Genomic DNA, 23,068 nt, shown 5'->3' with positions numbered 1-23,068 from the left:
TTGACAGCATGCAAGGCAAATGCCCTACCCACTGTACTATTGCTCCCTCCCTCATCTAAAACCTTTTTAAAAACCAAAATACCAGGCCAGAATGATAGTACAGTGGATAAGGTGTTTGTCTCTTATGCAGCTGACAGAGGTTCTATCCCCAGCACCACATGTAGTCCCCTGAGAACTGCTAGCAGTGACCCCTGAGCACAGAGCCAGGAGCAAATCCTGAGCACCACTGAGTATGGCCCTCAAACAATAAATAAACAAAACCCCAAATACTAAAAAACCAAGGAGAATGATGATACAGGGTAGAATGTGAATGAATTTCAAAATATCACATAAATAGCACATTCTGTATGTGCATTTATATACAGGGGAACAGAGAGATAGTACAGTGAGTAACTTTGCATGTGGTCAACCGGAGTTTATCCTTGGCACCACATATGATCCTGGGAGCCTGTCAGGAGTGATCCCTGAGCACAGAGCCAGAAATAAGCCCTGAGCACCTTTCAGTGTGTCTCCACCCAATGTCACAATAGATAAATCATAGAGGCAGAAAGTAAATGGTGGTTAATAGGGGCCGAAGGAGGAGAAAGTGGGAGTGATTTCTAAGGCTTGCATCTTAGGGGGATTTTTGGAGGGTGCCCCCACCCAAACTTTTGAATTAGATATGTTACTTTTCTACTATTGTGAATGTACTAAATTTCACTGAACTGTAAACTTTAAATGATAAATTTCATATATTTGAATTTCACCTTAATAAAAAAATGTGAAGTGGTGAGAGCTGTCTTAAAGTTTGAAAGGCTATCGTACAACGTATTTTTTTTTTTTCTGGGTGTTTCAGAGAGCCAAATGGAGAAGTTACGGGACATGTCTGACATAGTATCAATAGGGTTCTTAAACTGTAGAAAGCATGTTAAGAAGACGACTTTTCCCCTTTGTTTAGGGGAGGTGTCCAGGCTGCCGGGGTGGGGGGTGGGCTACTCCAGGTTCTGTGGAGTATATTGTAGTCCTGAGTGAGCCCAGGTCTCCTGCAGGTAGAGCTAAATTTTCAACAGGTGTGATTTAAGATTTTCAAAATTATTTTCATGATTACTCTTTCTTCTAACCTTGCAGCTACCTAAATCAGTTTGACCACAGCAATTAGCAAATTAATCCTAGAGTACAGGCATTCTTTCAAGGGTGGAAGTTTCAGTTTTCTAATACTCTGAATTGTAGATGTAGTATCTGGTCCAATACTCTGAATCTGTAGATAGAGAAAAATGGCAAACGATCAAGGATCGATTAGGGTAAACTTTCAGAAGCAATCACACCAACATGCTAAACTCACTTTTCAGAGTTCAAGCCCTTACAACTTCCTGCTGTTAATTGGGGAAATTGTACATCCACGCTTTAGAAACATTTATTAAGCACTATCTCATTCTAAGAGCTAAGAGTTCCGAGAAGTAAATGATCAACAGCCAAATTCTCAAATAATAATGGACAATGATATGAAACCATGAAGTGATCACATTTGCAAACCCTACAACTTTAATTTGGTAACAAACGATTGAAACAAACTTGTAACATTTTGCTAATATGTAACAAAACTCGTAACATTTTGCTAATAAAATTTCCTGAGATACTAACAAATGACAAAGCAAGTTCCTCTGGGTGTCTCCCCAGCCAGACTGAAATCGTCGCTTAGAAGGGGCAGGAAAAAAAAAAAGAGAGCAACCTAGATAATTCCTAGATTGCACGATGAGATTTATCAATTCCCTTCACTGCAGAGATGGATGTTGAAAGTCACCACCTGCTCGGCTACAAGAATCCTAGACCACGGCAACTGGAGAAAGTTTAGGCGAGAAGGACTCCCCAGGGAGAGAAAAGTCTCCGCCCTTGGACTCTGGGACTGGGCCAGTTCAGGAGATCCTGGGGATGCCGCTTTCTTCCGTGGAATTCAGACACCCCACCCTCCGCTCCGCCCCGCCCGGCGCTCCGGGGGAACCCCGGGCTCACCGCCCCCAGCCCACCCAGCACCAAAGCACCAGGCGCCCCACAGGATTGCGCAAAAGTCCCTCCCCCGCCTGCTCGGTGGCATGTTCTTAAAATTCCCATCCGCACAACATAAACAGGAAACGTGCAGCAAAAGCCCTGGCGGTGCAAATTCCATGCTTCCAGTGGAGGGCGGGAGAGAATCTTGCGGAGGAGAAAGGGGGGGAGCAAGAGGGGGGAGGGGAAACCTCAAACTTTCCAGGAGACCCACCTCCCCAATCATCCCTGTTTCTTCTTCCCCCGTGCAAAAAAAAAAAAAAAAAAACAACAAATTGAGAGAGGCGGAAGGAAGATCTCTGCTTTAGGAAAAAGATCTCCCTGCTTTAGGAAAAAAATATAAAGAGGGGCTAGGAGGTGCTGGTGGGCTAGGAGGTGCAGGGCGGGCTTCTGAGCGAGGAGCGTGGAGCGAGGCGCCGGCCCACCCGCGGGCGACCAGCGGGGGCGCGGTGGGGGTGGGCTCCCGCGGGGGCGTGCGGCCCTGAACCGGCGCGCGTGAGGGCGGGGTAGGAGCCGGCGCGAGGCGCGGCGCAGGCGCACTGCGCGCCCCGGTTGTCAAACATGGCTGAAGCGCCGCCGCTGCCGCTACGGCTGCTGCAGGGAAAATGCTGAGCCCGCCCGGGCCCGGTGGGCGGTGGCGGCGAGGGCGGCGACGGGCACCCGCGTCCCGGGCGCGGCGGCGGCGGCCATGGCCAGGCTGGCCGACTACTTCATCGTGGTAGGCTACGACCACGAGAAACCAGGTAAGGGTGTGGGGCGGGCGCCGCCCCCAGGCCTCCCCGCCCCCGGCCCCCTCCCTCTCCCCCCGCATCCCCGGCCGCTGTCCAGTGGGCTCTGCGGGGCCGGGCATCGCCGCCGGGAGGCGGGGAGGGCCGGGCCGCGGCCGCTGCGGGCCGGGAGAGGGGCGTCCGGCCTTCTCGGTCCGGCTGAGCCTCGCGGTGGGCGTGGGGGGCCCCCCCGCGCGAGGGGAGGGGGAGGGGAGCGGGTGCAGAGGGGGAGGGGAGCTCCGCCGGGAGGGGGGCGGGGTACCCGGGCCCGAGCGCCGGTGCCGGCCGGGTTGGGCCGGGACCGCCGGGCGCGGAGGGCAGGAGCCAACTGTACTAAGTTCCTGGAGGCTAAACTCCTGCCCCGCTGCCTGCGGAGTGAGTAGCCGCTGACGTAGGGGGCTGTCCTCTCCAAAAGGAAGTGTCTGGCGTCCAGCGCCCGGCGCTGTCGGGGGGTCGGGGCCGCTCACCGCCCCAGAGGACGCGGGGTGTCGGGGGGAAGGGGAAAGGCTCCCCGCGCTTGGAAACATTTCTAGGAAGTGCTCCGGTTCTTTCAGGACCTATGTGACAGTCTTCTCCGAAGGACTCTGGACACTAGCCCCCTTTCCCCCCCCCCTCATCTTTTTGTTGGTCGCGTCGGGAGGTGCTGGGGGGCCCCTTCCAGCTGGGTGTCCGGGGTCGCTCCTGGGGCGAGAACTCAAGGCTGCCGCTAGTGAACCTTGCACTCCAGCCCTTTGAGCTACTTGCTCGGCCCTGAACGCTATCTTTTCTTTTCTTTTTTATAAGGACTTTCCGCAGACCCGGAAGGTGATCCTGCTTGATCTTGTTTTATTTGTGCTTTTCGTTCCTCACAAAATTTTCTTCCTGAGGAGCGAATGCTTTTCATCTTAGACTAGTTTGTCGGACAGTTGCAGCTTGAGGCAATTCAGGGTTTATGCATGTTTGTTTGTTATTTGTATAGCTAAGCATGGTACAATGAATTGAACTGGGGAAGCACATCAGCTTCAGGGTCATTCTGGTCCCAGATTTGCAAAGAATTTAAGCTATTGGCTAAATAGTCCCTTCAATTTTGAGAGGAGATCCCTGGGATTGTGTTGTACTGATGTCACCACCTTGGTGACATCTGGATACCGTTGTACTACCTACTATTGGGACGGTTCCTTTAACTATTTCTGCCTTAATCACTTCCTTCAGTGGGAATGATTTATAGTATTTAATCTTTAACCACTCACGACCTGATTCAGGTCAACTATTAAGGGAAGGAGTTGCACCATATTTAAAATACCTTTTGGCGTCAAAATTTTGTTATTTCCAGTAATGTTGGATGATTGGTTGTCTCTAACCAAGGTTAATAATATGAAGCCTTAAGGGCTTCTCTCTCTCTCTCTCTCTCTCTCTCTCTCTCTCTCTCTCTCTCTCTCTCTCTCTCTCTCTCTCTCTCTCTGCCACAGCCAGTGATGCTTTCAAGGGCCACCAAGTTCGTTTTTATAACATTCCCTTTTGCATCATTATTTTCTCCCTCACTTAAAATTGCTTTGAAACAAACACAAACTGTTGCAGAAAAATTGCCAGAATGCTATTGAGAACTCCCTCCACCCTAACTGTTTTAGAGGAAGCTGCTGACCCCATGCCCTGTCACCCCAGAATGCTTTGGTGTGCATTTTAAATAAACAAGGACATTCTCCTGCTTGCAATCTCTTCACAATAATACAATCACTAAAACCAGGAAATCAACAATGATACTGCCTTCCATCTGGTTCTCAGACTGGTTCTAGTTTTGTTGATTGTGCCATTTAAACTTTACTGGCAAAGGAAGTCAAAATCATGGTTTATATTTGTCTTTTCTCTTTAATCTTCCAGTTTTACAAAACGATTCCTTCATCTTTTGCTGCCTTTTTAGTCATCTTTCCACTTTTGGGGATGTGTGGAAAGAGTGAGGCAGTTGCTTTGTATATTGTGTTTTATTTAGTCACCTTGAATTTACAAAGTTATTAAGTTTAAGGCATACAATGTTTCAACACCTATCACTTCGTTGGTGTGCACTTCCCTTCACCAATTCCCCCACCCTTCCACCCTCAAGTCTGCTTCTAGGAATGGTAGGTTTTGTTTTTTTGTTTAAGTTTTTGCACCGTGGTTTACAGTACTGTTACTGATAGGATTTCATGCATAGCACTTGTACCTTTAGGATTTCATGCATAGCACTTGTACCTTTCAGTACCACCAGTCCTTCTCAACTCTGACACTTCCCACCACCATAGTTGTTGCCCTTTCTCTGTCCTATTTCCTCAGTCCCCCTAAGTGGTGGCATGTTTTCTACTGAAGACCAGTTCTCATGTTCTTTGTTTTCATTGTCTTTGGGCACTAGTTGTTCCACCATTATGTTTCTCTATACTGTTAATTAATTTGGGGTATTTTTTTGTCTAATGTTTAGATTCATATAGGTTATGTACTGAAATAGGACTCTTGAAGTGATGCTTATTATATCCTGTCAAGTGGCAACAACAACAAAAATTTCTGTTCTGTAATTGGTAAATTTTTTTTTGTAGGATGTAATAACATTTGCCAGCTTCTTCATTACAAAATAAGTATTAATAGTTTTGTGAGGAGTACTTTGAAACTATGTCATTCCTCATCAAACTTCAAGATAGTCCATTATTTGTATCTTTATGAATTATTTTATAAAAATTATATCCTGTTACTATTTATTTTACTGCTCAAATGCCCCTCATTTGCCCTTTGAGAACCCACTCAAGCTGACTGCTATATCCTTATGACATCTCCCCATCATTCTTAATGCCTGTCTTTACTTTTTGGGACAAGAAGACATTCCAGGATTATCATGTACTTTCTCTTAGTGCTAGAATCAGCCTTATCTTTCGGGAGCTCTGGATACTTTTTTTTTTTTTTAGTTTTATTTATTTATTTATTTATTTTTAAATTTTTTATTGTGGAAAGTTACAAAGTTACAAAGTTTTCAGGTTTAAATCTCAGTCTGGATACTTTTAATGGTGAATGATGTTTAGAAGCTAATATCTTAAGAACTAGTATGTTTATTGCTATTTATAAGAAATACTATTTTGTCATTCAGATGACCAGAGTATATACTTTTCATATATATTTGGTCTTCATCTGGAATTCCTACAGCTTTTGAGGGTAAAGTGTCTCAATGTTAAAGGTTAAAAGTAAAAAAAAAACAAAACTGAGAGGAGAAAAGGTAAATTGGAAAACGGTGAGAGGGTGCAGTTTGCTAAAGGAACCAGTCCTTGAATAGAGAATTGATTGGAGATTCCTGACCTATCCTCAGATCTTTAGGGAGATTAAAAGGGCTAGAGGTTGAATAAATAGCCAGTGACCAATGAATTAATTAGTCTGGACAATAGATTGTAGCTTTCTTTAAAACCTGAGAGAAGAGAGCTTTCTGTTTGGTGAATATATATATATTAAGGAGAATGGAGCACCTGGAGAGGGGATAAAAGTGCCTCCATGTTTCCACACACACCTTACCCTGTGTGTCTCTTCCATGTAAGTTATATTCTGTTTAATAACTAGTTGGTTTTTGAGTAAATGGGTTTGCTGAATTGTGTGCTGATAAGAGTAAATTAGTTGAACCTGTGGAAGGTGTCCTGGGAACATTGGTTAATAGCCAGTTGGCCAGAAGAACTGTTAGGATCCTGGACTTGTGATGGGCATTGAAACCTGAGGAGTGGGTTATGGGGAACTTGGGAATACACATATGCATACATACAGGGGCACCTTTCACTTGCTCTGGCTGACTCTTCAAGTCAGCTTCCTTGTCTGGTGTGTATCTTCTTGGTTATCGTAGTTCAACTTTGACATCCTGCACCTGGCTGCTTTCATTAGAAGACTTCTCACTCCACACCCAGTATTTCTTGCCAGGATTATATTGATCCCAGTGTTGACACCTTCTTTGTATTGTATGGACTCTGACCAGATACACTTAGTCATTCCTCCCGACATGTGCTCCTTTTGGTTCCTTTGAGCCCTGACAAGTTTTTCCCATTCCAGGGCTATCATGACTATATCCCGCCCTAACCCAACGGTTTTTGGTTTTGGTTTTTGGTTTTTAGACCACATGTTTACTCCTCTCTGCACTCAGGAATGGGAGAATGTTTTTATGTATGGTGCTGAGGATTGAATCTGGGGTGGCTGTGTGCAGGACAAATGCCTTACCCACTATACTGTCTCTCCAGCCCAGAATTTTGGTGGCAGGGGTAGGGAGCATTTGTATCCATCTTGGTTCTGTGCTCAGAGAGCACTCCTGATTTGGCTTGGGGACCATATACGATGCCAGGCTGGCCTTATATAAACAAGCACTCTACCCACTGTACTATATCTTTGGCCCCAAAGATGATGATCATGATGACGATGATGATTTGGGGTGGGGCCACACATTACTGTGATCAGGGTGTTCTAGCTCTGTGCTCAGGAATTACTCCTGGTGGTGCTCTGGGGACCGAATGGGGGCCAGGGGTAAAATTTGGGTTGGCTGCTTGCAAGGCAAGCACCCTATGCACTGTACTATCTCTAGTCCCCAGAAGATTCTTATTTTTTTGTTTTCAGGCCATACCCAGAGATAGTCAGGGTTTACTCCTGGCTCTGACCTCGGGAATCATTCCTGGAGGAGTTGGGGAACCAGATGGGGTGCTAGGGATTGAACCTAGGTCAACTGTATGCATGGCAAGCATCTCACCTGCTATACTATCTCTCTGGCCCCGTGTTGACCACTTTTTCACATGCCATTTTTTTTTTTTGGTAGAGTCTGATCAAGTTTTCTTTCTTTCTTTTTTTTTTTGGAGGGGGAGCATACCTGGTGATGTTCAGGACCTGTTCATGCATGGGTGTCTCGGGGTCAATTTTGTTGCTGCTCAGCAATACCAAGAATTGAAGTCAAACTTCTTGCATGCAGATCATATACAATTAGCCTTTGAGCTATCTGCCAACCCAGTTTTTTTCTTTCTTTCTTTTTGGATCACACCCGGCGATGCACAGGGGTTATTCCTGGCTCTGCACTCAGGAATTACCCCTGGAGGTGCTCAGGGGACCATATGGGATGCTGGGAATCAAACCCGGGTCGGCCGCGTGCAAGGCAAACGCCCTACCCGCTGTGCTATTGCTCCAGCTCCTAACCCAGTTTTTATTTTATTTATTTTATTTTATTTTATTTGATTTTATTTTATTGCTTTTTGGGTCACACCCGGCGATGCACAGAGGTTACTCCTGGCTCTGCACTCAGGAATCACCCCTGGCGGTGCTCAGGGGACCATATGGGATGCTGGGAATTGAACCCTGGTTGGCCGCATGCAAGGCAAACGCCCTACCCACTGTGCTATTGCTCCAGCCCAGTTTTTTTTTTAATTGGCTTATTAAAGTTTTGAAAAATTAAATATATTAGATATTTTAAAAATATTTTAAAAATTTATGGTTTGCCAAATTTCAATAGTCTTTTTTGAAAATCAGGTGTTTTGATTTGAATCACTTTTTAGACATTGTTCAGTTGGTCAAGAACTTTTTTTGTTTTTGGCCCACACCTGCCTGTGCTCAGGGCTTACTTCTGATTCTATGCTCAGTGATCAGTTCTAGCACTGCTCAGGGGAATCCATTGCAGTGCTCAGAATTGTATTGGGGACAGTTACAGAATGGGATGGAGATGGCAAAGCAGCACTGGGGTGGGGTAAGAGTGTGCTATATGTACGTGACACATTTCCCACCTGCACTTGGCTGTCTTTCTTAATTTTATGACTTTGTGAAGAGAAGGAACAAGCCTTCTGATTTGAATTGAAAGATAAGAAAAATTCCATATTTTTTACCTCATTCTTATCAAATCTTCCTTTCTATTTGTGTTTTGTATTGTTCCTTTCATCAGTTTCCCACTAGACATCAGTTAATAAATTTACCTTTGAGATATCTAACGAGTCTTAATCATTCCCTTTAAAATATGATTGAGGACAATTGTCCCAACTAGCTGATTACAAATTGACCTGAGATCGTCTTCTAAGGGGAGGGAACAGATTGCCTTGTAAGTGGGGCAATTTGGGCTGGTACTAGATCATGGAAAAAGCATCTGATAAGGTGGATGCAAAAAAATACTTTCTTCTGTTCTCTAATGTTTTACTTTGAAAAGATCCCGCATGTTTAGCTCAGTGTTTTTAATAAGCACATAGCAAATAGCCATGGGCTAGGATGGATTCTGAGAGCTAAAACTGTTTTTGGTGTGTGTTAAAATGTTGGACTGGAGCGATATAGCACAGCGGGTAGGGCCTTTGCCTTGCACGTGGCTGACCCGGGTTTGATTCCTCTCTCCCTCTTGGGGAGGCCAGCAAGCTACCGAGAGTATCCTGTCTGCACGGCAGAGCCTGGCAAGCTACCCATGGCGTATTCGATATGCCAAAAACAGTAACAAGTCTCACAATGGAGACATTACTGGTATCAGCTCAAACTGCTTGCACAGCAAGTGCCTTAATCTCTGTACTATCTCTTTTTCCCTAAAGGACCTTTTAGCTTGTGTTGTATCCTTAGAGTAGCCTTGTTATTTACTTTTAAGTATCTTATTTACTTATTTTTTGTTTTTGAGGCTACTCCCAGCAGTGCTTAGTGCTTACTACTGGCTCTGCACTTAGGGATCACTTCTGGCAGGCTCAAAAGACCGTATGGAGTGCTGGGGATTGAACCTAGGTCAGCTGCGTGCAGGGCAAGTTCCTACCCACTGCACTATTGCTCTGGCCCCAGTAACCGCTTTTTATGGAAAACCCACTGAAAAAAATTATTGGAAAAAAACTAAATTCTATGTACTTGTTTGAATTATAAATTGACAATAAACCTAATACTTGTGAAAACTACCTTCAGGTTTTGATTATTTGATTGCTTTAGTCTCCAAAAGCTGGGACTGGAGCGATAGCACAGTGGGTAGGGCATTTGCCCTGCACATAGCCGACCCAGGTTTGATTCCTAGCATCCCATATGTTCCCCTGAGCACTGCCAGGAGTAATTCCTGAGTGCATGAGCCAGGAATGACCCCTGTGCATCACCGGGTGTGACCCAAAAAGAAAAAAGAAAAAAAAGCTAATTGTGTTATGTAATATGATACCAATTTTTTTGGTTTTTGGGCCACACTGGTGGGGGTTGGGATTTACTCCTGGTTCTGCTGTTAGGGGTTTACTCAGGACCATATGGGGTATTGGGCCCAAAAATAAAAACAAAATAAAAAGTCGGGGGCCAGAGATAATACAGGGGTTAAGGTGCTTGCGTTGTATCCTCTTAACACTGGTTCAAAAAAATTGATCATCAGTTATTATGAACTCATGGTAAGCCTATGTGCCCTCCCCAGCATCTAATCCTTATTGAATTAATTGGGATTTCTTATTTGCTGTTTGCTGCCGTCAGGAGCCATTAGGGGTAATTGGCTTCACAAATACTGCTTTTGAGGCATTGTGCTAAGTGATAGAATCAATATAAATGAGAAAAGAGTAAGACTCTATAGCTCAGTCATTATAGCAACTAGTTTGAAATAAGTATTGATAAATGAAGATGATGGTTCTACTTTAGTGGGGAAAAGAATAGAAGTGTTGTCATATAGTGAATGAATAAGCTGTATTGTAAAGAAATAGAGGAGATTAAGGACAGAGATAAAAATGTGTCAATGCAGTGTTCCAGGATTGGGGAATAGTGTAGAATAGAATTGAGTAGTTTGGTTATGGTTAGATTGTAAAAATCTCTGTACAGAATTTAGCCATGACTGGGTGGTGAGATCTATTAAAAGAAATGAGAGTTATTGAAAATGAAGAAATAACTTAGAATTGTGAGTCAAATAGCTGGAAGGAGAAAGACTAGTCAGTTTTTGTTTTTATAAGGAAGAAAAGGAAGATAATGTAACATAAGTTAAGGATATTTAAAAAAAAAAAACCAGAAATTCAAATTGGCAAACTCAGTGATGACTGGGAAGGGGGGGTAAAGAAGACTTGTTGAGGGTAACAAAGTTTCTGATCTAGGTCATTGGGTGGGAGATGATGCTGTGCTTGAAAATAGGGCATTCTGGAGGAAAATGAATTTGCTTGAAGAAAGGAGTTAGTATTAGTTTAAGGTTAGGCCAAGTTTAATTTAGGACATGTTTGACAGACAGTTAGGCATACTTCTGCCTGTATATAATGAAGGTAGAGATATCATTTAGGTGTTTGGATATATAGGCCAGGAGGCAAGGAGAAAAGTGAAGATTAGGGGTTTTACTTAGCAACTAACAAAAGACAACTGTGAAGTTAAAAGAAGAAAAAGCGGGCTGGAGAGATGGTTCCTAAGACAGGAGTACTCGTTTTACATACTGGGGCCAGGGTTTTTCCCTGTAACTACAGTTTTCCTGGCTGCCAACCTAGGTATAGTCCCAAAAACAAAACAAACAAATGAAAACCCTAAACAAATCAAAATGCCCAGGAAATGTGTGTAGTGTTAAAAAGAGTAATGGTGGGGTCAGAGAGACAGTGTAGCAGGTTAGGTGCTTGCCTTTCATGGAGCCGACTCCATGCAAGTTTCAACCCAGCACCCTGTTTGGTTCCCCAGACCCCACCAGGAGTGATTCCTGAGTGCAGAGCCAGAAGTAAGCCATGGGCACAGCTAAATGTGACCCATAACAAAACAAGAAAAAGAATGGCCTGTGTATTGAGCTCAGAGAAAATTTATATTTAAGAGGTAGGTGGAGGGGCTGAAGGCTGTAGTGTGTGGGTGCTTGCCTTGCACAAGGCTGACCTGGGTGTGATCCCCAGTACCACAATGGTCCATCCCAAGCACTCCAGGAGTGATCCCTGAGTGCAGAGCCAGGAGTAAGCCCTGAGTGCAGCCAGGTATGATCCAAAAAACAAAAACAAAAGGTAGGTAGAGCAAGTAGCAGCATAGAAACTGAATTGAAGTGGTCAGAGGTATTGCAAGAGAATCAAAGTAGTGTGGTACTTGGAGACTCTGACTGTAGAGAATTTTGAGGAAGAAGAAATGGGAACAAATATCAAATGTTTCAAAGATTTCATGTATAGTGAGTACTAAAAATAGTATTCTGGTTCTTTTGGTCTGTTATAACAGTTTACTGTAGGCTGAGTGACTTAGATCCTAGTTTCTTAATCTGGTGGCAGCTCTATAGGGTCACGTAAATGAATGTGGGGCTGTGAAAAATTTGGCAGCAGTGAGAGGTTTCTTAATGCACACACACACACACACACACACACAAACGCACAGAGTTAACTCAAACTGAACCACATAATGAATCTGAGGTATTTCTGATAGTATTTGCCTGTGTTGCATTTCTGGGGACAAAAAAGGTCAGGAGTGGAAAAAAGAAGCCATGGTTTGAACAATAAACATTTATTATAGTTCTTGAGGCTAGGAAGTCTAAAAGGCACAGTCCCGAGGGCTCACTTCCTCCCTTTTAGATGGCTGTCTTCTCTGTGTCCTCAGTTGATGGAAGAATCCGTGTTAGAAGATTGCTAATCCCTTTCATGAGGGCTCTGTTCTCTCCAGATAAGCCATGGGCACATTTTAGCCTCACTCCCAAAGGGGATTCACTTTCAAAATATGAGTTGGAGAGAGTGGGGGCACAGACACTGTGAATTGCTAAAATGCCCATGAATCTGGTAATTAGGTAGAGACTTCCAAACGTTATTATCAAGTCGTGGGGGGTCAGGGTGAGTTTGATAAAGACATGTCTCTAGTCATATACTCTGTTGATCATGGGTGGCCTACTTTATTTAATTTCTTTCTATAAATTTAATACTATTCCTTCCAAAAATATTCTTTCTTCCTCTCTCTCTCTCTCTCTCTCTCTCTCTCTCTCTCTCTCTCTGTCTCTCTGTCTGTCTCTCTCTCTCACCACAACAGCAGTGCTTGGGCTAACATCTGGCTCTGCACTCAGGAATTATTCTTGCCAGGGCTTGGAGGACCATATGGGATGTCAAAGATCAAAACCCCGGGTCAGCTGCATTCAAGGCAAGCCCTCTACCTGCTGAACTATCTCTGCACCCCCAACATTTCTTTCTTGAGTCTGTCATTTTAATATAAGTGACATTTATATATCAGTAGCTGTCCTGGATCTTGTAGTAAGAGCTCATACCCCATAAATATCAGAGCTATGAGCCAGAAAGGATCTAGATCCATCTTGATTTATTGTGGGATTGTCATAATTGCCTTTGCAGTTAAAATTTTTCCCCCCTATGAATGAGGGTCTAGAGAAATAGGACAGCCTGCTTGGCTGTGGTACTCACACAATTGGTTGTGGTACTCACTGGTGATTGACATCTATTTGCAGTGCTGGCACACAGCTATTGTGCTTACTGAGGCTCCTATACATTTTTACTGGCACTGTCAAAAAAAACCTTTCAGCAATGGGCAGGAAATCCTTGCGGCACTGGATTTCAAATAGCAGAACTTCCAAGACCTTCCTCAGTGAATGTGCTACATGCATTGGGCTTGTAACTTAAGGTTTTATACTTGCAAAGTATGTACTTTATGCTGCTGAGAAATCTCTGGAGGCCTTCTTATTTCTTAATTTTGGAACTTTGCTGGGGAAGTAGCTCACTGACAGAGTGCATATTTTACATGTTATGCCCTGGGTTCACTCCCCAGCACCAAAACCAACAATAATACCCAATACCATGAGATAAGGGGGTAATATCCACTATATATAAGACAGTGGTAGAACTTTACAAGAAAAAAAATCCAATCTCATAAAAAAAAATGGGGAGAAGAAATGAACAAAAACTTCCTCAAAAAAGAAATACAAATTGCCTAAGGGCACATGAAAAAAAATGCTCTTACATTGCTAACCATCAGGAAGATGCAAATAAATACAACAATGATATATCATCTCACATCTCACACCACAGAGACTGGCACACATCAAAAAGAATCAGAACAACCAGTGCTGGTGTGGATTCAGGAAGAAAGGGACTGTCATTCATTGTTGGTAGGAATGCTGACTGGTCCAGGTTTTTTGGAAAACAATACGGGCGTTCCACAAAACAAAACAAAACAAAACACAAAACGCTAAAAATTGAGCTTTTGTATGACCCAGCAATATATCTGGGAATATATCCCCGGGGGTGCAAAAAAAAAAAAAAACAGTGGAAGTGACATCTGCACTTGTATGTTCATTGTAGCACTGTTCACAATAGCCAGAATCTGGAAACAGTCCTGCGAACAGACGACTGGTTAAAGAGACTGTGATATATCTACACAATGGAATACTATTCATCTGTTAGAAAAAATGAAGTCATGAAGTTTGCTTATAAGTAAACGGACATGGAGAATATCATGGTAAATGAATGAGTCAGAAAGAGAGGGACAGACATAGAATGACTGCACTCATATGTGGAATATAAAATAATATAACATCAGATTAACACCCAAGGACAGTAGAGATAAGGGCCTCATTATCTATATTGCAAACCATAATACCCAAAAGTAGAAAGAGATTAAGAAGGAAAGTGCCTGCCATACAGGCAGAAGGTGGGTGAAGTGGGGGTGGTGGGAAATGTACATTGGTGTAGGGATGGTTGTTCGATCATTGTATGACAGAAACTCAATCATGAAAGCTTTGTAACTATCTCACGATGATTCAATAAAAAAATCAGCAATAACATTTTTGCTTTGAAGACTGAAATCACAAGCTTTAGTGTCTTGTTATTTAATTGCTTCTAATTTCAAAAATTATTTCATATTATATAAAGTAACGCATAATTATTTGGTATATGAATTTGTTTATAAAGTAAAGGTTATTCGGCTAAGGAGACTTTTTCCTCATTTACTTTGTGAAGGAAAATATTGCGAGTTTACAGTTATTTATCTTTTTCTTATCAGTATCTGCACTGTAGGAGTTTTTAAAGTGGGATTTTAAAAAATGGATTTTGGGGCTGGAGCGATAGTACAGTGGGTAGGACATTAGTCTTGCATGTGGCTAACCCGGGTTCAATTCCCAGCATTCCACATTGTCCCCCCAAGCACTGCCAGGTGTTAATTCCTGAGTGCAAAGCCAGGAGTAACCCCTGTGCATTGCCGGGTGTGACCCAAAAAGAAAAAAAATGGGTTTTGAAATATTTCCTATGGTAGCTCCTGAAATTTAAAGGAAACTGAAATAGTTTAGGTTTTAATTTTTTTTTTTTTTTTTTACTTCCTGGACTGGAGCAATAGCACAGCGTGTAGGGCATTTGCCTTCCATGCGGCTGACCCGGGTTTGATTCCTCCGTCCCTCTTGGAGAGCCCGGCAGGCTACAGAGAGTACCCACCCACACGGCAGAGCCTGGCAAGCTCCCCATGGTGTATTCAGTATGCCAAAAACAGTAACAACAAGTCTCACAATGGAGATGTTAATAGTGCCTGCTCGAACAAATCGATGAAGACCGGGACCACAGTCCTATAGTGCTACTTTCCTTCCCATAGACCCTAGACTGCATTTGGTGAGCAGGATTGCTTTGGTGCATTCTAAAATTGTTTATGACCTCATGCTTGCCCTGGGTGAAAGTTCTTATACCACAGTCATCTTCAGGCCCCTTTTCTGCTGGGGTTCTCCAAAGTTCCCAAGAACAGATGTCTGAACCAAGAAACTATGGTACATATACACAGAAAAGTCATGCAATTTGCTGATACATGGATGGGTCTGTAGAGTATGATGTTGAGTGAAGTTAGAGAGAGGGTATCAGACACAGAATGATCTCTCTCAAATGTGGGATATAAACAAACTTCGTAAGGGAATAGCAAAACCCTAAAGACATTAGAAATGAATAACAAGAAAACTTCTTCAGTAGGAAGCTTGCCACTGGATTGGAGTGGGGGGAGGGGCGGGGAATAAATTAGGGAAGGAAACTGTAGGACAGTGGTGGAGGGGGAAAATGCCTCTCTAATAAACAGGAGGGAAACTGGGGGAATGGTGAAGTGGACACTGGTGAAAGGATTGGTGTTGGAACATTTTATTCCTGAAACATAATAATGCATAACTGTAACTGTAATTCATGCTAGTTAAAATTTTTTTAAATTACTACAAAAAGGGGCTGAAGTGATAGCATAGCAGGTAGGGCGTTTGCCTTGCATGCGGCTGACCCCAGGTTCGATTCCTCCATCCCTCTTGGAGAGCCTGACAAGGTACCGAGAGTATCCCACCCACACAGCAGAGCCTGGCAAGCTACCTGTGGCATATTCAATATGCCAAAGACAGTAACAAGTCTCACAATGGAGATGTTACTGGTGCCCGCTCGAGCAAATCCATGAACAACAGGACTACAGTGCTACATTGCTACCACCCCACATTTCAAGGGTGAGTCCAACAGCCTTGTAGTTGATGATTCCCAGTGCCAGATTTTGGCTATAATGAGTAGTGCTGCAATGAACATAGGATTGTAAGATGTCTTTCTGGATTGTGGTTTTGGATCCTTGGGTTATAGTCTCAGGAGTGGGATTGCTGGGTCTTATGGAAGCTCAGTTGCTAGTTTTTTGAATAATGATCATATGAACTTCCAAAAAGGCTGGATCAGTGAACATTCCTATCAGCAATGAATGAGGGCCCCTTTCCCCCCAACATCCTTACCAATACTGGTTATTGTTCTTTTTGATGAGTGCCAGTCTCTCTGGTGTGAGGTGGTATCTCTTTGTTGTTTTAATTTGCATTTCCCAGATGATTAGTGATACAGCGCATTTTTTCATGTCTTTTGCACATTTGTATTTCTCTTTGAGGAAGTTTGTGTTCATTTCTACTCTCCATTTTTTGATGGAGTTAGATTTTTTTCTTGTAGAGTTCTACCAGTACTTTATATATTTTGGATATTAACCCTTTATTGTATGAGTGGTGGGCAAAAGATTTTCCCAGTCTGTGAGCTGATCATTACTTCTTTTGAGGTACAGAAGCTTCTTAATTGAATGTAATCCCACTTGCTTTTTTAGTGGCATTTCATCTTTAAAGATGTCTCTAGCTTCAGTGTCATAGAGTTCTGCCTATATTTTTATCTATGTACCCAATGAATATTGGACCCTATATTTAGTTTTTTGATTAACTACCATGCTGTTTTTCATAGAAGCTGTACCAATTTACATTTCCTTCAACAAGGATTCCCTTCATCTTGGCCAATGCTTGTTTTATCTTTTCTTTTTTATAGCTGTTATTCTGACAAGTGTGAGATGTTATCTTGTTGTGCTTTGGTTTTGCATTTTCTTGATTATTACAGATGTTGAGCATCTTTACACGTGCCTGTTGGTCATGTCTGTGGAAGAATGTTTATTTAAATTCTCTGAATCCTTTGTTGCAAATTAAGGCTAGTTAATTTTTAGTCTCTAGAATTGAATTCAGGGCCTCAAATATGCAAGGGATATACTTTTCCATGTGCTCTACCACTGAGTTACATCACAGCCTCTTCTCTGCTCATTTTAGATTTTTTGTTGTTGTTATTGAGTTGTATGGATTCTTGAGCCCAGGTTGACTTTGTGTTTGTTGATGGTTTTCTTCTCCATGCAGGAAATTTTAAGTTTGATATAATTTCTTTTATTTATTTTGACTTTTGTTTTTCTTGCCTTTGGAATCAGATAAAAATAAATTCCTAAGACCAGTGTCAAATAGTTCATTGCCTTTAAAAAAATTTTTTTTGGGGGGCAGGGGTAGGAGTTTTATGACTTTAGATCTTATATCCACATCACTAATCCATTTTAGTTAATTTTTGGTTGATGGAGTAAGATAGTTCAATATCAGTTTTTGCATGTGGCTGTGTGGTTTTCTCAGTATTTTTTATTGAAGAGACTTTTCCTTCATTGCACATTCATCCTTTTTGTTTTTGTTAATTAATTCACCAGTAAGTGTGAGTTTATTCTGAAATCTCTATTCTGCTTGGGGGACTATATGGGATGCTGAGATTTGAACCCGGGTCGGCCGTGTGCAAGGCAAACGCCCTACCCGCTGTGCTATTGCTCCAGCCCCTGATATGTTGACTTTAAGTCAAAAAACTTTTCAATGTATTTATGTTCTAGGAACTGGACTATGAATAAGAGTGAGGAAGAAGAATAGGGGTGGGATTTTTGTTCTTTCATAAAGAATTGATTAGCGTCGGAGAGCCTTGCATTCAGCCAAACTGGCTTTGATCCGTGGCACCCTGCATGTCTCTAAGCCACCGGAGGTGACCTCTGTAATCCTTTTGCACTGCTGGGTATGGTCCAAACCAAACTAAACCAAAAAGAAACAACAACAACAAACAAAAAGAGCCTCCCTAAAATAAAAACTTGGTTATTTTAGGGACTGAAGAGACAGTACAAAGATGAATGTGCTTGCCTAGCATGTGTCTGTGTCTGTGACACTAAGTAGAGTTGCTGTACTGCAGATGGCCCCCTAAATACCGCTAGGTTGACCCCCGAGCACCACTAGGTGTGACCCCTCCAAACAAACTTTTGTTATGTTTTTTATGGTTTTGGGGTCATACCCAGCAGTGCTCAGAGTTTACTTCTGGCTCTGTGCTCTGGGGACCATATGGGGCACTGGGGGTCAAACCTGGGTCAGCCGTGTGCAAGGCAAGTGCTCTACTCTCTGTACCATTGTTCTGGCCCCTAAAATTGATGATTATTTTTCCTCCTTCCTCCTATCTTTGCTTTTGTGGATGTTATGATGAGTGGAGGATTGCACACCCACCTGATTGTGATGCTAACGATTTTTAGTAGTTGGGGATTGCACAGTTTTAGTTGTAGGGCGTTGCACATCAAGTTATGGTACTGGTGCTTACTGAGGATTTTACTTATTTAGTGCAAAGAAAGTATCGTAACTTATTTAGTTGTGCTTTTTTTTTAAATTTTATTTTATTTTTATAAAGTTGTTCACAGTAATTTATTACATTCAATATTCCATCACCAATCCCATCACCATTACACTTTCCCACCACCAGTTGTGCTTTCATTTGTGTTTGTTGAGGCAAGCACTCTTAGTTTGAGCCACACAAGTTATGGTTGTGTGCTTGCAGGGAGTTTCACTTTTTTTTTCCTTTTTATTTTTCTGTGGCACACACAGTTGGCTATGGTATGGCTGGAGTACATCTGTGGCACATGGCTCACAGAGAGCAGAGCTGCTAGCTACTCTCAGTGTTTGTGAGACACTGAAGATTTAAACTCATTACCATATGCTTGCAGGGTAGGCAGTCTAAGCCACTGTACTATTTTACTCCGGTGAGAGTACAATAGTAGACCCCCTCCCCACCAAATGATCTTTTTTTGGTTTGTTTTTGTGCCACCCCAGTGGTGCTTAGGGCTTATTCCTGGCTCTGTGCTCAGGGGTCACTGCTGGTGGCACTCAGGGTATCAAACAGATGTTGAGGATTGAACCCTGATGGGTTGTGTGTAGGCAAGCACCCTTCCCACTGGACTATTACTCCATCCCCCAGAAATGGCCTTTAATTTGGCTGGACTATTGATACTAGTGGTGGAATATAATCCAGGGGAGGCAAATAATCACATTGGAACTAAAAGAGAACAGGCAACTAATAAATGAAAATTATATTACAGTAGCTAAGTACTAATAGACCCTGTACTATTTTTCTTGGTTAACCACATAAAATTTTAGTTTCTGAGCTGGGGGGAAGATCCCCAGCAGTGCATCCCTGCTGTCATCCCTGCTGCTGCTTGGGTAGGTTAAAGTCGCTAAGAGGAGGTCTGTATGTGAGGATTTCTGTCCGAGACCATGGTACTCAGGCTCTGTGCGTAAGGATCACTCCTGGCCACACTACATGGGGTGGAATCAAACCCGGGTCATCGGGATGCAAGGTATTTAGAACTCTCTAGATTTTTCCATTGGCAAAAATCACCAAAAATACCCAATTTGGGGGTGGATATTAAAACCGATATGACATGTCTTTCACTACATATGGTCCCTCAGGCACTTTTTTTAGGAGTACTAAGACCTGAACATCGCCAGGTGTGATCAAAAAAAAAAAAAAAAGAAAATTAAGGACAAAGGCATATCATGATCTTTACTTTGGCCAGACTTTTTGATACCAGAGGAGGAATATTAGTAAATAACCACATTGTAACTAGAAGAGAACAAAGAACTAAAAAATTGAGATATTAGAACAGTTAAGATAGGTATAATGTGATAGCGCAGCGGGTAGGGCGTTTGCCTTGCACAGAGCCGACCCGGGTTCAATTCCTCCGCCCCTCTCGGAGAGTCCAGCAAGCTACTGAGAATATCTCGCCTGCACGGCAGAGCCTGGCAAGCAACCCATGGTGTATTCAATATGCCAAAAACAGTAACAACAAGTCTCACAATGGAGACGTTACTGGTGCCCACTCGAACAAATTGAGAGCAATGGGATGACAGTGACAGTGACTTTTTTTTTTTTTCTTTTTGGGTCACATCCAGCGATGCTCAGGGGTTACTCCTGGCTTTGCACTCAGGAATTACTCCTGGCGGTGCTCGGGGGACCATATGGGATGCCGGGGATCGAACCCGGGTCGGCCGCGTGCAAGGCAAACGCCCTACCCGCTGTGCTATCGCTCCGGCCCCGACAGTGACTATTTTTTTAGGTTGAACTGGGGTGGGGATGAGGGGTGGGGAGGACACCATTCCTGTTGGTACTTGGGTCAGACACCAAGAGGAGATTTGTATGTTTGATGGAGGATTCCTGTCTGAGATCATGATGCTCAGGGCTAACTCTTGACTCTTTGCACAATGATTACTCTGGCGGCATTCAGGAGACCATATGAGGTACAGGAATCAAACCCAGGTCATTTGCATACAAGGCATTGAAACCTCTCTAGACTTTTGCCATGGACCAAAATCATTAAAAATGTCCAATGTGGAGCTGGAGAGATAGGTAGGGTCCTTGTCTTGCACCACATATGACTCCCAAAGCACTCCCAGGAGTACCTCTGAGCACTGAGCCAGGACTAAGCCCTGAACACTTCCAGATATAGCAAAAACAACAACATAAAACAAGCACAAAGATTTATGATAAACTGTGATGTTTAATTTGGCCGGACCATTGATACCAGAGGCGGAATACTGCTAAATAACCAGAGTAGAACTAGAAGAGAACAGACAACTAATAAATGAAGATTATATTAGAGTATTTAAGATAGCTGTGCTGATAGACCCTGAATTGTTTTACTGTGTTAGACACTTAAAGTATTTTTTTGAGCTTGGTGTGAGCTACCACCAGTGATGCTCAGGAGCATTCCTGTTGGACCAGGTTAAAGTCATTGGGAGGAGGTTTGTATATGATGGTTCTTGTCTGAGACCACAATGCTTAGGACTTGCTTCTGGCTCTGTGCACAGGAAATACTCCTGGTAATCTGGGAGGCCATATGAGGTACCAGGGATCCAACTCAGGCAGTTTACATGCAAGGCATTGAGAGCCTGCTAGATTTTTTTTTCCCGTGTGTGAAATTATAAAAATGTCCCATTTGGAACTGGAAAGATAATACAGCAAGTAGCGCACTTGCCTTGTACATATATGGTCGCCCAAGCACTTCCAGGAGTACTCCAGAGCACAGAGGCAGGACTAAGCCCCGAACACTGTGAGGTGTAGCCAAAAAAACCAACAAAAATAAAAAAATAAGGACATTGTAAAAGAAAGGAGTAATTAAATGTCAGCAATATACATTTAGTCTCTAGAATAACTGTAACCAAAAAGACCTGTAAGTAGTAGCAACTACAAAATCAAAACGTAAAAAATCTGGATTTCTTAGGAGAACGGGAAGTAATTCACTATAGTTGAGGGTTACTTATGGAGACATTACTGGTGCCCGCTCGGGCAAATCGATGAGCAACGGGATGACAGTTTTCTCTAAGTTTCTCAGTTACTTGTACTATTTCCTTTAGTGTTTTGTTTTTATCTTTTTGTTTCATATAGAGGTGGCCATCAGAGGTGCTGGTGTAGTGTGTGGTGCCCAGAGGGCCACTTCTTAAAATGTTTGATCTGGTGGTGTAGGTCTGATGTTTCAGTGCTCAGCCCAGCAGTGCAAAACTGATAGGATCCAGCAGTGCTCAGGAGTCCCCAGGATTATGATGACCACAGGTGCCCTGGGGCCATCCAGGATCAAACTCAGGGCCTCAGACATGCTAAGCATGTGCTCATACCACTTGACCTCTCTCCCCAACCCAATTTCCTTTAGTCTTTCAACAATTTCTTCAGTAGCATCAACTCTTATAACCAACAGTACAAAGAGCAAGTGTGGTGATTTTTTTTTTTACCATAATATTCATTTAAAAGCATCTATTAAAAATAATCCCTAGTGATGGGGCTGGAGCATAGCACAGCGGGTAGGGCATTTGCCTTGCACACGGCCGACCCGGGTTCGATTCCCAGCATCCCATATGGTCCCCTGAGCACCACCAGGGGTGATTCCTGAGTGCAGAGCCAGGAGTAACCCCTGTGCATCGCCGGGTGTGACCCAAAAAGCAAAAAAAAACAAACAAAAATAATCCCTAGTGAGCCTCTATTAAATATGTATCTAGGCAAAAAAAAAGTTATGGTGTTAGGTTTTGGTTTTTTATTTTTTTTTTTTCCTTTTTTTTTTTTTTTTAATTTTATCACCATGTGGAAAGTTACAGAGTTCTCAGGTTTATGTCTCATTTATACCGTATTCAAACACCATCCCTTCACCAGTGCCCATATTCCACCACCAAAATCCCCGGTATACCCCCCGCCCTCCACCCCAACTGTATAGCTGATGAACCTCACTTTATTTTCTCTTCACCTTGATTAAGTTCCATATTTCAACACAAAACTCACTATTGTTGTGGAAGTTATATCCCCAAAAAAGATAACCCTAATAAGGAGGCATTTGATAATTAGTTTTCCATTCAAAGATTGTATGTTCTCAGGTGTTAGAAAAGGTCGCGCGGCCGCGTTAGCGGCCGCGCGGCTCGGATCTGTCCCAGTCCCGAATCCTGGAGCCGTGTAGGTTTTGGTTTTTTAATTACTTTGGCAACTAATTCGTTTGCTTAATCATTATTAGAAAAAAAATCCTGTTATATAAGAAAGCAAAAAGAACACAGAGCAGTTTTCAGAAATTACTAGTTTACTGTACAAATGAAATTGGCCCAATATAAACTCCATTGGTTTTTAGAATTAATTTATTGTTCTAAAAAACTGCTTTAACATTCATGTGAAGTAATAAAAAGGCTATCACTGTTTATTCAGATTAAAATCAAAGAGAAAAGATTACAGGGCACCAATTAAAAAATAAGAGCACACAGTTCTACAGAATTAATTTTTCTTTTAAAAATAATAGAAAATATGCTGCTTGTTTACCCGTGCTTTGATTTGTACATG

The 23,068-nt window shown here is 42.7% G+C and overlaps 1 protein-coding gene across 4 annotated transcripts in view; it reads left to right on the top strand.

Annotated features, from left to right (window-relative positions):
• The first annotated feature begins 2,575 nt into the window (after nt 1–2,575).
• The window catches only part of SBF2 (SET binding factor 2), a 436,024-nt gene continuing 415,531 nt past the window's right edge, over nt 2,576–23,068 (top strand). For all 4 annotated transcript variants that reach the window (XM_004613607.2, XM_055141226.1, XM_055141225.1 and 1 more), the window contains exon 1: nt 2,576–2,765. In XM_004613607.2, coding sequence (XP_004613664.2) covers nt 2,711–2,765 — 55 coding nt within the window. In that variant the 5' untranslated portion in view covers nt 2,576–2,710. The remainder of the gene's footprint in view (nt 2,766–23,068) is intronic.

This window comes from Sorex araneus, chromosome 6 (assembly GCF_027595985.1).
Source record: "Sorex araneus isolate mSorAra2 chromosome 6, mSorAra2.pri, whole genome shotgun sequence".
NCBI lineage: Eukaryota > Metazoa > Chordata > Mammalia > Eulipotyphla > Soricidae > Sorex > Sorex araneus.
This window is presented reverse-complemented; position numbering and strand designations above follow the sequence as displayed.